At 34.8% G+C, this 13,939-nt stretch overlaps 1 protein-coding gene across 9 annotated transcripts in view; it reads left to right on the top strand.

Moving 5' to 3' along the window:
• Positions 1-13,939, top strand: part of PTPRQ (protein tyrosine phosphatase receptor type Q) — a 258,054-nt gene that overhangs the window by 130,517 nt on the left and 113,598 nt on the right. For 7 of the 9 annotated variants that reach the window (XM_061204868.1, XM_061204865.1, XM_061204866.1 and 4 more), the window contains 3 exons: positions 863-1,014; positions 5,267-5,408; positions 7,800-8,069. In XM_061204868.1, coding sequence (XP_061060851.1) covers positions 863-1,014; positions 5,267-5,408; positions 7,800-8,069 — 564 coding nt within the window. Of the gene's footprint in view, positions 1-222; positions 499-862; positions 1,015-5,266; positions 5,409-7,799; positions 8,070-13,939 lie in introns of all 9 variants that reach the window. The other 2 variants (XM_061204874.1, XM_061204869.1) reach the window with 2 other exon arrangements.

The following is a 13,939-nucleotide window of genomic DNA, read 5'->3' as shown; positions in this document are numbered from 1 at the left end:
TCTTATTTATACTGCTTTCTGATAGAAAACATTATTCTTATCACTACATAGATTCTGTTTGTTCTTAAGTAATTAGCCTTTCAATAAACACAGTAAGCTCTAAGTTTCTTAAAATTAAAATAATTACCTGTTGATAAAAATTAAGTCCCATTATTATTAAAGCCTCTTCTTCTTGGTGCTAATCACTTTTGTTTCATTTAATATTCTTTTTTTCTTTTATAGTCCCAGAAACTTCACCAATAATCAACACTTTTAAAAACCTTTCCTCTACCTCAGTTCTCTTATCATGGGATCCCCCAGTAAAACCAAATGGTGCAATAATAAGTTATGATTTAATTTTACAAGGACCAAGTGAGAATTATTCTTTTGTTACTTCTGATAACTATGTAATACTGGACGAGCTTTCACCATTTACATTATATAGTTTTTTTGCTGCTGCAAGAACTATAAAAGGACTGGGTCCTTCCAGTGTTCTTTTCTTTTACACAGATGAGTCAGGTAAGCCAGAATCCATATTTCTTCCAATGATTTCACTGTTGCAGCACTTGCTCTCTCTTTTTAAGGAACAGCATGGAAAATGAAAGGATATTTGATTGCCTGTTTGTAACAGCCTGACAACTATTCATCTGCTTTGCTGAACATTTCTTTTTAATTTGAGCTTCAGAACAGAGTGTTCTGTTTAAAGCTACTTTGGAACTACTGAGTTCCAAGTACAAAAGCATGATTACTTATGCTCCTTATTTCTGAAATTAAAATATGATCAGTTTATAAATCTTTCTTAACTAGTGTCTTCAAGAAGCTAGAGTCACGATGATATTTTTCTGCTAAAAAATGTTATGTTTTATAATGTGTTTTCCTGCAGTGCCTTTAGCACCTCCTCAAAATTTGACTTTAGTCAACTACACTTCAGACCTTGTATGGCTGAAATGGAGCCCGAGTCCTGTTCCAGGCGGTATTGTTAAAGTATATAGTTTAAAAATTCATGAACATGAAACTGATACTATATTTTATAAGGTAGGTTGATGATAACACTATATATTTATTTCAAAAATTTAGAAAGTCAAAGTATTGACATGCAGGGGGAAAATGGACTGCTTTAAGTAACACAAGGACCATCTTTTTAAAATATCTTTTTGGTTTCCTACAACTTAAGGATGCTTGCAGAAAACACAGCAAACATTTGTCAAATATGGAAGTGGAGTACTTCATATAGCGTTTTATTTAGAATTTGTAACTTCTAGATAGCTATAAGTTAGGAAGTAATTGCACCATTTTATTAATGCTGGAAAGTATACAGTAAATTTTTTCAGACTATTTAAAACCTGTTGTTGTCTTAAGGGTAATATATTTCTACATTCATCCCCCTTACCCACAGGGGATACATTCCAAGACCCCCAGTGGATGCCTGAAACCATGAATAGTACTGAACCGATATGTACTGTGTTTTTTTCTTATACATAAAGTTTAATTTCTAAAGTTTAATTTATAAATAAGGCACAGTAAGAGATTAACAACCGTAACTAATAACAAAATAGAAAAATTATAACAAACCGTAATAAGAGTTATATGAATGTGGTCCCTCTTTCTCTCTCTCAAAACATCTTCTTGTACAAATTTAATGCCTTTTCTATCTTAACTAAGCACTTATCACATACTATGGCAATAACTTTTACAGTTTGAGGTACAACAGCAAAACTTGTGCTTTTTTATCCCTTCTTCCCAATTTCATAGACTGTCACAGAAGCTTCATTTTTACCGAAGATCTTAGCAGCCTCAGCATACTATTATTTTTTCTTTCCTTATTGAGAACTTTTTTCATCTTTTCACTTAAAGGAAACACTTTATGGCTTCTCTTTGGCATCTCTGAATTGCCAGCATCACTACTCTTGTACTTTGGGCCATTACTAAGTAAAATAAGGGTGACTTGAACAAAAGCACTGCGCTATCTGACAGTCGATCTGATAACCAAAAAGGCTACTGACTAATGGGTGGGAAATGCTGGACAAAGGGTTGATTGATACCCTGGGCAAGATGGAGCAGGACAACTCGAGATTTCATCATGCAGCTCAGACCAGCTCACAATTTAAAACTTATGAATTGTTTATTTCTGGAATTTTCCATCTAATATCTTGGGACCATGGTTGACTGTGGGTAACTGAAACCGTGGAAAATGAAACTGTGAATAAGGGGGGACTATTGTATTTGTTGTTAAAAGAAGTACCAAGTGAATGTTTTTAACCTGTTCAGAAAAGTGTTTATACTGCACTTCTGTTAACCTTTCCAGATAGCATGTAATCCCACACTAATTGGTCTTTTAAAATATATCATTATTCTTTTTCTTTCAATGCTAATTAGTTTCAATGCTAAATGCCCTTTCACTCCTCCATTTTTAGGTTTCAGAATCAATGAAAAATACCCAAAGAACTGATGTAACAAAGGGTCTCAAATATACCTATATGATTTCTGGCATTTAATTGCCAAAATATGTTGTAATTAACTAGCATTTATTTGAGAAAGTGTTCTTATTTTTTTTCCAAAGGCAAATGAAGTACTGGAATGCTCTTTAGTTGCAGCAAGGAGAGTGCAAAAACTTTGCATAAACATTGTCCCCAATATTATATGCATTATAATTTATTACTGATGGTAAATCATTTTTATAGCATGTGTAGCTTAAAAAGTGAATAGTAAAAATCAGAAGCAGTGCGTAAGTTTATGTCATAAGGAATAATGATTTTTTTTTTGGAAATCAAGATATTACTCTAAAATCTGATAGGCTGAGTAGAATTCAAATTGTATTTCTTCATAAATGTGGAATCTGTTTCCCAGCAGTGTGAAATTCCATTAATGGTGCTGAGTCTCTAGCCCTCTAGTACCTATTTCTAGTCTAATCTTAATATTTTCCATTTTTTTTAATGTGCTTTGTCTGTATGGATCACTGGTAAATAGGTATCAAACGGGGAAAAGGAATCATTTTCTATATTTCTATATTTTAAAGATAATAATCTTTATTATCCTAGGAATGTGATCATTCCTAGGATAAACATGTATGTATATTGAAGTGTGGATGTGTATGTGTGATCTTTTCCTCAGAACAGAGATCTCTACCATCAACACCGTTAGCAGAGTCATGAATTAAGGACTCTGGCATCAAATTATCTGGTTAGAAGCCTGACTTTGAGACTTATTGTTCTGCCTTAGGGCAGTTGCTTAACTTCTTATGACTTAGTTTCCTCAAGTGCAAAATGGGAGCTGTAAAGATACATCCACTAAAAAGTGAAGATTGTAAGGGAAAATCTATATAAAGCATTTAGAACAATCCCCAGCATATGATAAACACGGTAGCTATTGTTGTTTTTGTATATGGTTTAAAAAAAAGAACAAATTCCATTCAGCATTGTAATAGCACTAAGCCTGAAATGACAGTACTCCTCTACCTGAATATGAGGGTAAGTTATATTCTAAGAGTTTTAGACATCTGTTTTCTCAGTAGAAATGCTACCATTGAAATTTCACTAGTAGCAAAAATATAATATCCTTTTTGGGGTGGAAGGAGTAGTTTTCCTTTAAAATCTACTACTTTTAGTTATTCCCTTTTACATCTGTTTTGTCTTCCATGAATTTTCATAGCCTTATTTTCTTTCAAATTCCTTTAAATGTATCCTCATGCTATCTTTTTTCCTTTCTCAACATCTAGTTTTCTTTATCTGCTTTCCTCCCTCTGTGTGGCTTTCTCTTTGAGTGTGTTGTCCTGTTTTCCTTTCTATGTTTTCAGCTACCTCTATGTCCCAACTATTAGTTTCTTTTCTTTTCTTTTTTATTCTTTCAGATTATATGTGAGTTTGTGGAGGCATAATAATTCCAGGACCACTCCAAATGTTCCTGCCATCTCAGTCAATCCAGTTTAATCCATTTGGAGATAAATAAGACCCAGGTCTGCTAGTAACTCAGGTCACTCACACATATTGAAAGAAATCTTTTATTCAGTAAAAAAGTTCTGTTATGTTTGGAAATATTCCTTACTCATGTCTCCATCTTACAACTTACTTTGTCAGTCTGTCCACTATCCAATAAGCTACTCACACTTTTTATTATAATCTCCTGAGTTCAGTCATTTCTCTGGGTAATTACTCACCCTTCCTAACCTGAGTCAAAATTTACCTGCTTGTGTTTAATTTCTTCTTAGTATGCAGTTGTTGGTAGATTTCTCTAATTAATATAACAGTTCCTTGATGACAGGGACCATGTCTTATATATCTTTATAATCTCCTGGTTATCTAACAGTGTGCTTGGTAAATAGTAATTGTGGAAGAATGAAAGGAAACAGCGTAATACAGTGAGTTCATAAAGTATGTCAATGACTTGCAAGAGATTAATTTAAAATATGATTCTAACTGTGAGTGCCCTGAGCATTAGTATTCTTGCTAAATTTCTGCCCCTGAAATGTTTAATATATAAGTGAAAGTAGTTTATATTTTGGATTAGATATAATGCAATATTCTTACAATTATACTACATAGGAGATTGTCTTCTTTTTCCATAGGGTAACTATTAATCTTAAGTGCTCTTTCTATTAGGACAATTCTCTTTGAATGAAGGCTTTATATTTGATGGTAAAATTTTCTATGACAAAGAATATCCTCTTTTGAACAACTGTGATAACTGTTTTGTTCTTTTTTTTCATTTTCCTAAGAGATTGCATAAGATTAGAAATTTAGGAGTTGTCTGGGAAAACTCAATTTAAGCTTCATAGGAGCAGAGGTTCTGTTTCATTCACTGCTGTATTCCCAGTGCCTAGCATACAATAGCTGATGAATAAATTAATTTACACAGAATGCTACTGAGAATTAAAAAATGAATTTAGATGAATTCAAGAAAAATCAAGTACCACTGACTGCTCTTAAGTTGGATTTCAACTGAGGACTTTAATTTTAGCAAATTTTAAGGAAGTAATCAGTATGTAATTCCAAGTAAACATCAGGGAGACAAAATGAAAACAAAACACTTCAGCTTTAAAAACAAATGGCAATTATGAGATTCTTCAGCGCTGAGAGGGTGTCCAGTTCATCCTTGCTTTATCAGCTGAGCACACCCTGGGGCACACACAAAAAATGTTTAATTTTTAAATTTTTAATAAAAAATACCTGTGCTTACTAAATCATAGGTTAAACACAGCAGACATAATTTTGATGTATTAAATATTTCTTCCAGTTATAAATAAGTTTTTTGATGATGCATTGTGACAACGAATTTTATTTCTGCTTTTCAGGATATTTCAGGTTTTCAAACTGAAGCCAAACTTGTTGGACTGGAACCCGTCAGCACCTATTCTATCAGCATATCTGCCTTTACTAAAGTTGGAAATGGCAATCAATTTAGTAACGTAGTAAAATTCACAACCCAAGAATCAGGTTAGACATGGTTTTTGGATCCTAAAATGTTTGATTTTGTATTTTAACACTTTTCCCTTTCCTTTCTCAGTTTATGTGACTAACTATCAATATTTAATTGTTCATTCAAAGGGAAGTTGAATTTCAGTGCTTTAAGGATAGGCTGGGTTGTCTTGTCTGCAGTCAAATAGATATATATTTACACATGGTTTTTCACTTTGAACTGAGGAAGCTGAAATAAAAGACTAGTTTAGGAACACAAAGTAGGCTTCTAGATATATGTAAAAATTACCTACTTCTTAGTACCATCTGAGACAGCTGGGAAAAAAAGGGGAAATGAACCATTAATCACTTTTAACAGGTTGATTTATATTTTCGTGAAAAAAAGTGTAATTTTTTAAAGAAGATGTGTTGTGACATTTGAAGAGCACTAGTCAGTATGTGAGCTTTTAGTTTCCCATAGTCCATTTGTGACATGTGGAGGGGACTATGAAGACTGAAATGCCATTGCTCTAATTAAACAACTTACCTGTGCATCACCTACATAACTCCACTGTGTGCTAAATAGTTTTAATTTATAACTGATTTAATGATTTAATACTTTTCCTTCTCTCAACTGGACCATATTTTTAAAGGCAACTCTTCCTCACTTTTTTTTTTGTCAATGATTATTGAATAAGTGCAAGATCCTGTTCTAGTCATTTCTTCCCTATACCTCTGGGTGCATTTCTTTTTGTTTTAGTGAATCTCTAAATTGAAATTGGAGACCACTCACTGATAAATTAACCATTTTACATTAATTTATGAATACCTGATACTATTTTCATGGCATGCCTATAAGACAGGCTAAGTAAGTAGTATTTATAGTGGATAAGAGTTCATGCTCTGCAGTCAGTGTCTGGATTGGAATCCAAGCTCTGCGATTGCTAGTTGTATAACTCTGGCAAAGGCACGTGCCTCCTCTGAGCCTCTGTATCTTTAACTGAAAAGAAACACACATCAGCAGTAGCCACCCAGAAGGTTGTTGGGAAAAATATTTGAAAAGATCCATATGAAGCACTTATTAGAGTGTTGGACACACAAATACTAGAAAAAACATTACGGTTGCCCCTGTTCCCATACTTCAGATGAAGAAGCCATGATTCAGGCAGATTAGATGAAAAGGGCTGAGAAAATTAGTGAAGAAACTGAACTGGAACGTCAGCCTCTGACCTCCAGTGCAAACTGGACGTGACTGTAGGAAATGCATATCATAACTGAGTGATACTATAGAAAAAGGCTAAACCCATAAAGAAAAAAGCATTTTAACTATTTACACACATATTAGATTGATAAAAATCAAGGCTAATCTTGTAGACAGTATTATGTAAACCAATAAAATTTTTTTACCAGTAAAATAAAATAATGCCACAAAATCCTATGCCCTGATTGGCTAAATAAAATTCTCAACTTGAAGTGTTATCAGCTGGCTAATTAATTGTTTTTAAGTTTGGAGAGTCAGTGAAATAGATGTTCACAAAATCCAGGTTTATAATCTAAACTTAAGTAAATTATCAACTGTCTCTTTTTCATTTATTGGTATTAGTATATGTTTTTGAAAATAAGAAAGCAAATAATTAACCATATTTAACTGCCAGAGCCCTGGATCAGCCGAGGAATTGTCTTTTCTTTCATTTTAAATGCCACACCCCCCCTAAGTTATTCTCCTTTAGTTTTGATGCCTTTATCTTACAGAGGAAGAAGCGTTTGTAAAGATAGAAATTTACGCCACAGGAGAGAACTGTAGGCAAGTCAAAGATTACTTGAATATTCTTTAAATAACTATGTTTTGCACAATGACAAGTTGTTTTTTATCACTGCTTGCTGTTTGTAATCCACAAATTGACTATATGCAAATTTTCTTTATAGCTTCCTCTTTTTAGTGTGACAAAAAAAGCTATGCTAACATTAGGGGACATTATATAATCAGACATTTCCCTGAGAAGTACCCACTTCAGTGAGGCACCTACATCTACGTTTTGCATTAAAAAGTTCCATCATAAAGTATGGCTAAGACTGCTCCTTCCCATTGAGAGATAAAGAGGGCAGGCTTCAACCACTGCCTGAGCTTGAGGCTGGCTACATAGTTGCTACTGAGGGTTTGAGGATGTGATTGCTGCTTGGGCCTAGGAGAATATTCAGTGATGGATTCAGTACTGTAAGGATTAATATGGTAACATAGAAAATGGGCCAACTGCCATATGATTCAGCCCATGTTAAGAATTTTTTGAGCACACATTGAAAGGTTGGTATGTTAAATTTTTATTCTGTCTCTACTCCTAAACATGACTTTATCTAGCAATCGCATAATGAAATCATTTATCTACTACATGTGTATAAATTTTAACTTTGGGCATTTGCTTATCTCTTAAGTTCCAGATGTTGTACAGAACGTACAGTGTATGGCAACTAGCTGGCAGTCAGCTTTAGTGAAGTGGGATCCACCCAAAAAGGCAAATGGAATAATTACACATTATATGATAACAGTTGAAAGGAATGCTACAAAAATCTCTCCCCAAGATCACATGTATACTTTCATGAAACTTCTCGCCAATACCTCGTATGTCTTTAAAATAAGAGCTTCCACCTCAGCTGGTGAAGGTGATGAAAGTGCATGCAACATGAGCACGCTACCCGAAACAGGTAACTGATCCGAAGCAGGTAATTTACCTGAAAGAGAGAACTAACCTGAAACACAAAACTGTTCCTGGACTGTGTCCTACGTTTGTCAGTAACCTTTGTAATCTTTATAGCACATTTGTCTAAAACTTTAAAAGAAATATTAAAAAATATAACACATACTTTTTTATCCCACACGTTACCTGAGGACCAGCTATGTGGTACATTGAACCACCTCCATAGCAATGGGAGGCTGAAAGGAGGAAAAAAGAGAAAATCTGCTTCATTGTGTTTTTACAAGTATCTATTTCTTATTATACAAACACCAAACTTACTGAATTATGCTTTATTATAATTTAAAATAGGGAATGAATATGTAACATATATATATACACACACACATATATATATCTTTTTTTAAATTGATTTATGGCATTCGCGATGCTTCCCTGAATTCCAAAGTTGCAGTGTCAGACTCACTTTCATCTACTTCCTTCTCTTTATACCAGCCTTCATCTTTTGTATTATTGGAATAAAAATATCTAGGTCACTAAGCTCTAGTCTTTAAAGAGGAAAACTCTTACTCTCCCTAACAGTGATCCACCCTATGTCAGAATCTCTTTCATCTTCTACCTTCTCTAATATTGTACCTCTTCATATAAATGAAAACCTGATTCCTTCCCAATAACACCACTTCACTGGAGCTCCTCCCTAGTGGGGACTGTAGGTATTGACATAATTGTTTACCTCTGGCACCTCTCGATCCTTATCTTTGAAATATCTTTTAACCCTTTCCTCCTTTTGAAATCAGCATCACCCAATTTTACTCTACTTTTCTATCTTTGAGGCTGTAAACCACAGAACTTCAAGATATGGTGTACCTTCTGATTTCAGCATCTTTTTCTTCTCATCCTTTCAAGGCAACATTTCTTGAGACTTCAGTGTCTTACCTATTCATCTGGAATGGACGCGTTTCAACAGCAACTGTCTCTTGCTCCTTACATCGCAAGGCATGTCACTGTAACTCATCTTCCAGGAGATTCCCAACTCTGAAAGGACCGCACTGTTTGTTTTCACTAGATGCTGGCTGATGAATAGTGCTGGAGAAAATGTAAATGGTTCTATCTTGTTCAGCATTTCTTTAACTCTCCCAGTTGCTCCACAACCTACTATACATCCCTGTTTACACTTAATCAATTTTCCGTAGGAAAATTCTGCCCTTACTCTGAACATGGTCTACCCCCACTATCATCCATCTTTGATGTTATTCTTCATTTTACTAATAGCATCAAAGATAATTGATTTGCCTTCCTTCAAAATTTACCGATATCTTTATTTATGCTCTCAAGATAGCCTCCCTTGGGAATGTCATTGCCTTCCTCTTTTCAGGAATCTAACTGCTCATTTTTGTTTCAAACTCGTGTTTCCTCTAGAACATAACTCCATCAATTTAATCTACTTTCTCCTGCATTTTATCTTCTTTCTCTGTCTCTTGCACAGACACACACACACAAACACACACCAACAGCCACACAAATTGTTAGAAAATTTCAGCTGAGGACCTGGTTGGTATATCAACCCTAAACATATTCAAAATGGAATTTATGTAACATGAATTCTCCTTCTCTTCCTCACTTTTCTATACCTGTTCTTTATAATCAGTTGGGGATCAAGCCTTATATTCTTATGTGATTCTTCCTCCCATCTCTCCTACATATAATCAGAACTTATCAATTCAGTCTCTGCCATGGCTCTGCAATTTGCCCCTTCTTCAACTTGACTGCCCCCATTTTATATCAGACTTGTTGCTTCCTGTAATAATACCCAAAGGGGCCTTATCACCCATACTCATTCAGCCTGCCTGTCAGTACCATCTTTCCACCCACTTTTCTTGATTGAATTGGCTCTAACATACAATTCAGAGCATTTATGTGTTGGCTGTTGAATTTTATTACCTGAGGGGTAAGAAGTAGACATGGAGATTTAGGTATCTGAAGCATAGAGGTGATAATGAAAGGTGCTATGTATAAGAGATGGCCCAAAATACTCCAAATGTTTTACTTATTCTCATCGTGTACAAAATATACCCCAGAATTCATCACCAGTTAGATTTGACTTCTGTCTAGCTTTTCACTCTTTTGTTCCTCCACTGCATCTCTTCATATAACTGATACCTGTAGCCAAACTTTATTTATTCAGCACATTAGATTTCATGTATTCATTTCAAAAGACATTTATTAAGCACCTGCTATGGGCTAATAATTTATTAGATTCTCTTCTTTAAACGTACTCAATACTTTTCACCATCAGATTGTCCTGCTCCCTTTCTACGTTACACAAAATTGTATTCGTTCTTAAAAGCCCAGCTTAAGTGTGTGTGTGTATGTGTGTGAGTGTGTGTGTTTAAGTCTTCAATGACATGCTAAGCATTAAAACTACAGATTCCTAGACTTCACCCTAGACTTGGCTGAATCATAGCCTCAAGAGATGAAGCCCAAGAATCTGTAGTTTTAAGCATCTCTCTGATGATTCGCTGTAAATTTTCTGAATTACTGGACTAGATTACCCAGGAATTTTGATGACAGGTGATACGTAGCAGTGAGGACAGGCAAACAGTGTCAGAGAGGTCCAGAAAGGGGTAGCAGGTGTTTCCCCAGTGGGTGGGCAGCAGATCATTGCTATACAGAGTCTGAGAGAAGGAAATATGTTCAAATGCAGCCAGGTGGTCTGCATCAGGGTGGTCTAGTACCAGGTGAAATGGTCTTGATCATTGGACGGGAGCTGAGTCCTAGAGAACTGGCAACAAAAGACAGGACAGTAATTCTGAGATAAATGAGAGGTTCGGAACTCAGAGAACAAGGCAGAGGACTCATCATTATTGATTCCACTGGTACTCAAGGTGACTGCTCAGTCACAGGAATGAAGCAGAGGTTCAATTAGTAGAACAGAGACGCATAATCAAAGTATATACACTTGATGTAGAGCCACCTGAACTTAAGGACAGGTCTTTGTTTAAAAAAAAAAAAAATCCTTTAACTAAGGATTTGAATTAGATTTTAAGTCAGGATTAAAAGATCGCATGAATGGAGACTGAAGGAATTCTAAACCAATGAATTAGGAAGGTATTAGGCATATTGTACCATGTATTATGTGCTCCCTTACTACTGAAGACAAATGTTGCTCAAAGTTTGGACTGCTGACTCTCCCTGCATCAGAAGGTACATCCCCGAGGCCCTACTCTAGACCTGTGGAATCAGAGTTTGAAAAGTAAAACTCACAAATCTTCCTTTAAACAAGGTATGTGAGGTGAGACAGTGCTGAAATTTGAGAACCATTCTATTCCACTGTATACTCTTTGCTTGTGGGGCTATGTCTTATTTGTCTTTGTTTTACTCACAGTTCGGAGCAAAGAGCCTTGGGCATTCTAGGCACTCAAATTTTTGTAAAAGAAAGAAATGAATTGTTTTCTCATGAAATTCATAATTTTTCATAAGGGTGTTACTCCACTGCAATGTATTATTTCCACACTTTCATCAGGCAAAATTATAGATATTTTCTCCCAGGCAAATGTAAAAGTTCTTTCAATTAAGGAGAGTCATTCATATGAAACATGAGTATTAACTGCTGCTTTAAAAATATTTAAATAATTTGTTTATCTTTAAAATTAATTTTCAGATCTAGCATGTAATTGTATTTATGATTACAATTTTTATTAGGTAAATAATTTGCTTTTATCTGGGTTCACATGAATTGTTTGTTGGTAAGACATTAGTAAGAACTGGAGATTCATTGTTCAGACTGGAAGCAGTTTTATAGCTGTTGCAAACTTCTAATTTATGGTGGTCTAAGATTAGTCACAGTGTAAAGTCAGCTCTGAGTCACTGACTCTGTACTTACTTTTGACATGAAGTAAAATCAAATTTGGCTCACTCCCTTACTGCCTAGTGCCTGACCTTAACATTCCTTCCAGGGATTATTGGGTATTTTTCTCAGTGTAAACTTGGTCATATTGGGCACAGTTAAACATGCATCACGGATGATTGAATTTATGAGGAGATTAGTGTTCAGTGTCTAAACTGGTTCCATTGTCACAGTCAAACACGTCAGAATAGGGCAAATACAGATGAAGGCCCCCAAACCTGGTAATTTTAATAGCATTTTCTGTCCAAGTATATTGTATGTACCAATAAAAATATTATAGCAAGTTCAAGTGCATACAAGACTTAACTTTTAAAATCTCAAATTAGTTCAAAATGCATGCACTTCTCCATATTATTTTCAAATCTTAGTAAATATGGTGATTTAATATTGAGTTTGAAAATTTGTTCTTTTTTTCTGGAAGATAATTTTACAGTTTGGATTTATTCAAAGCTCTTCCAAGTTCAGTAATTTAGAATCAAAAGAGGAAAATAAGCTATATCCCTTGGATGCCCAAAACTTAATTGAGGGAAAGTGAAATACGCAGTTGTGGTTTTTAGGGGTGTTCTTTTCAGCAGTGATTTCTTTATTAGCTTTTTGTTCAATAGGAGGTATTAGGCACCTAGATGGACCCACTGGAAGTCCACTGAGCTTGCAAATATATTAATGGATCAGCACTGAATGGGAGTGTGTTTAATATCCCTGTTTTTTTCCCCTTCTACTCTTGGTTCTTTCAAATAACTGAGTACTGTTTAATAGCATATATGTAAACTCTCAAGCCTCTTCTACAAAGCCATGACCGCCATTCCCCTAAGACTTATTTAAGAAATGTATTTGTTATGTACTTTATTTGGATCCCTATTTTGTGGACCTCTGTGAGCCGTGTAGAGATTACTGGGCGAACTGTGATTATGACAAAATCTAACTTCCATTTACCAGCTTTTTAAAAAAAATAAGATATACCATTTATAACAATTTAGACCATTCTTAAGTACCATTTAATAGAGTGGATGTGGAGGGTAAAAGTTTTCTCAAGGTTGCAAATTAATGTGCTAATTCAGAAGAAGTTTACTTTTTCCTTTGTCTGCATCCCAGTGACATTGCTCTCCTCAGTCGAGATGAGAAGTCAAACATGCAGGAAAACTGTGTGATCCTGTTTGTTCTTAAGCAAGTGAATTGGCACATTCTACTTACCAGTCAGTAATTGTGGAAAGCACAAAAGGCATTATAGTTGCCGGTCATGGATCAGAGAGAAATAGCTATTAGCATTGCTACTTTAATTGAAGTTCAAATGCTTTACAAAATATATTTCATACAGACTTAATTATTAAATATAATACTTTCCTTAAGAGTGAACATCAGGTGAAAAGTATCCTTTATACTTGTGGTATGGTGGGCATTTGACCAGTATATACTCATGGTGGGCATTTGACCAGTATATACTCAAGTATCCTTTATACTTGTGGTATGGTGGGCATTTGACCAGTATATACTCATGTAATGCTTACTGAGTCCAGGCTTTGTGTTTGGGGTTCAAGACTCAAGTTTGAATCCCAAATGGCATTGGTGATCTCGGCTCTGCAGGTCCAAATAACTCCACCATTATTGTAAAGACGTATCTAATAAATATAAAGCAATTAAACACAAACCTACACAAATATGTCAGTTGTGTGGATTGAAGATTGAATCAAATAGGAATTCAGGAGAAATACATTTTATGGAAGGCCGTATTGAAGAAGTGGAATAGGAACTGGATGTTGCTTATTGATAGCTTTGGAATTGCTTTATAGAAGTTTAGACTCAGTAACCTAATTAGAAGATGATGATATGGTTTTGGAACTTGAATTTCATAGTCAGGTATACTAATGTTTACTTAGATTTACCTGATATAGATCAATAAAATAGCTAAGTTTACTAAATATTCTTTTTTGTTGTTCCTCAATATGCTATGAGAAAATGTCAGTTGTACATATCAA

This window comes from Eubalaena glacialis, chromosome 11, assembly GCF_028564815.1.
Source record: "Eubalaena glacialis isolate mEubGla1 chromosome 11, mEubGla1.1.hap2.+ XY, whole genome shotgun sequence".
NCBI lineage: Eukaryota > Metazoa > Chordata > Mammalia > Artiodactyla > Balaenidae > Eubalaena > Eubalaena glacialis.
The sequence above is the reverse complement of the archived record's forward strand: the minus strand, read 5'-3'. Positions and strand labels throughout refer to the sequence as shown.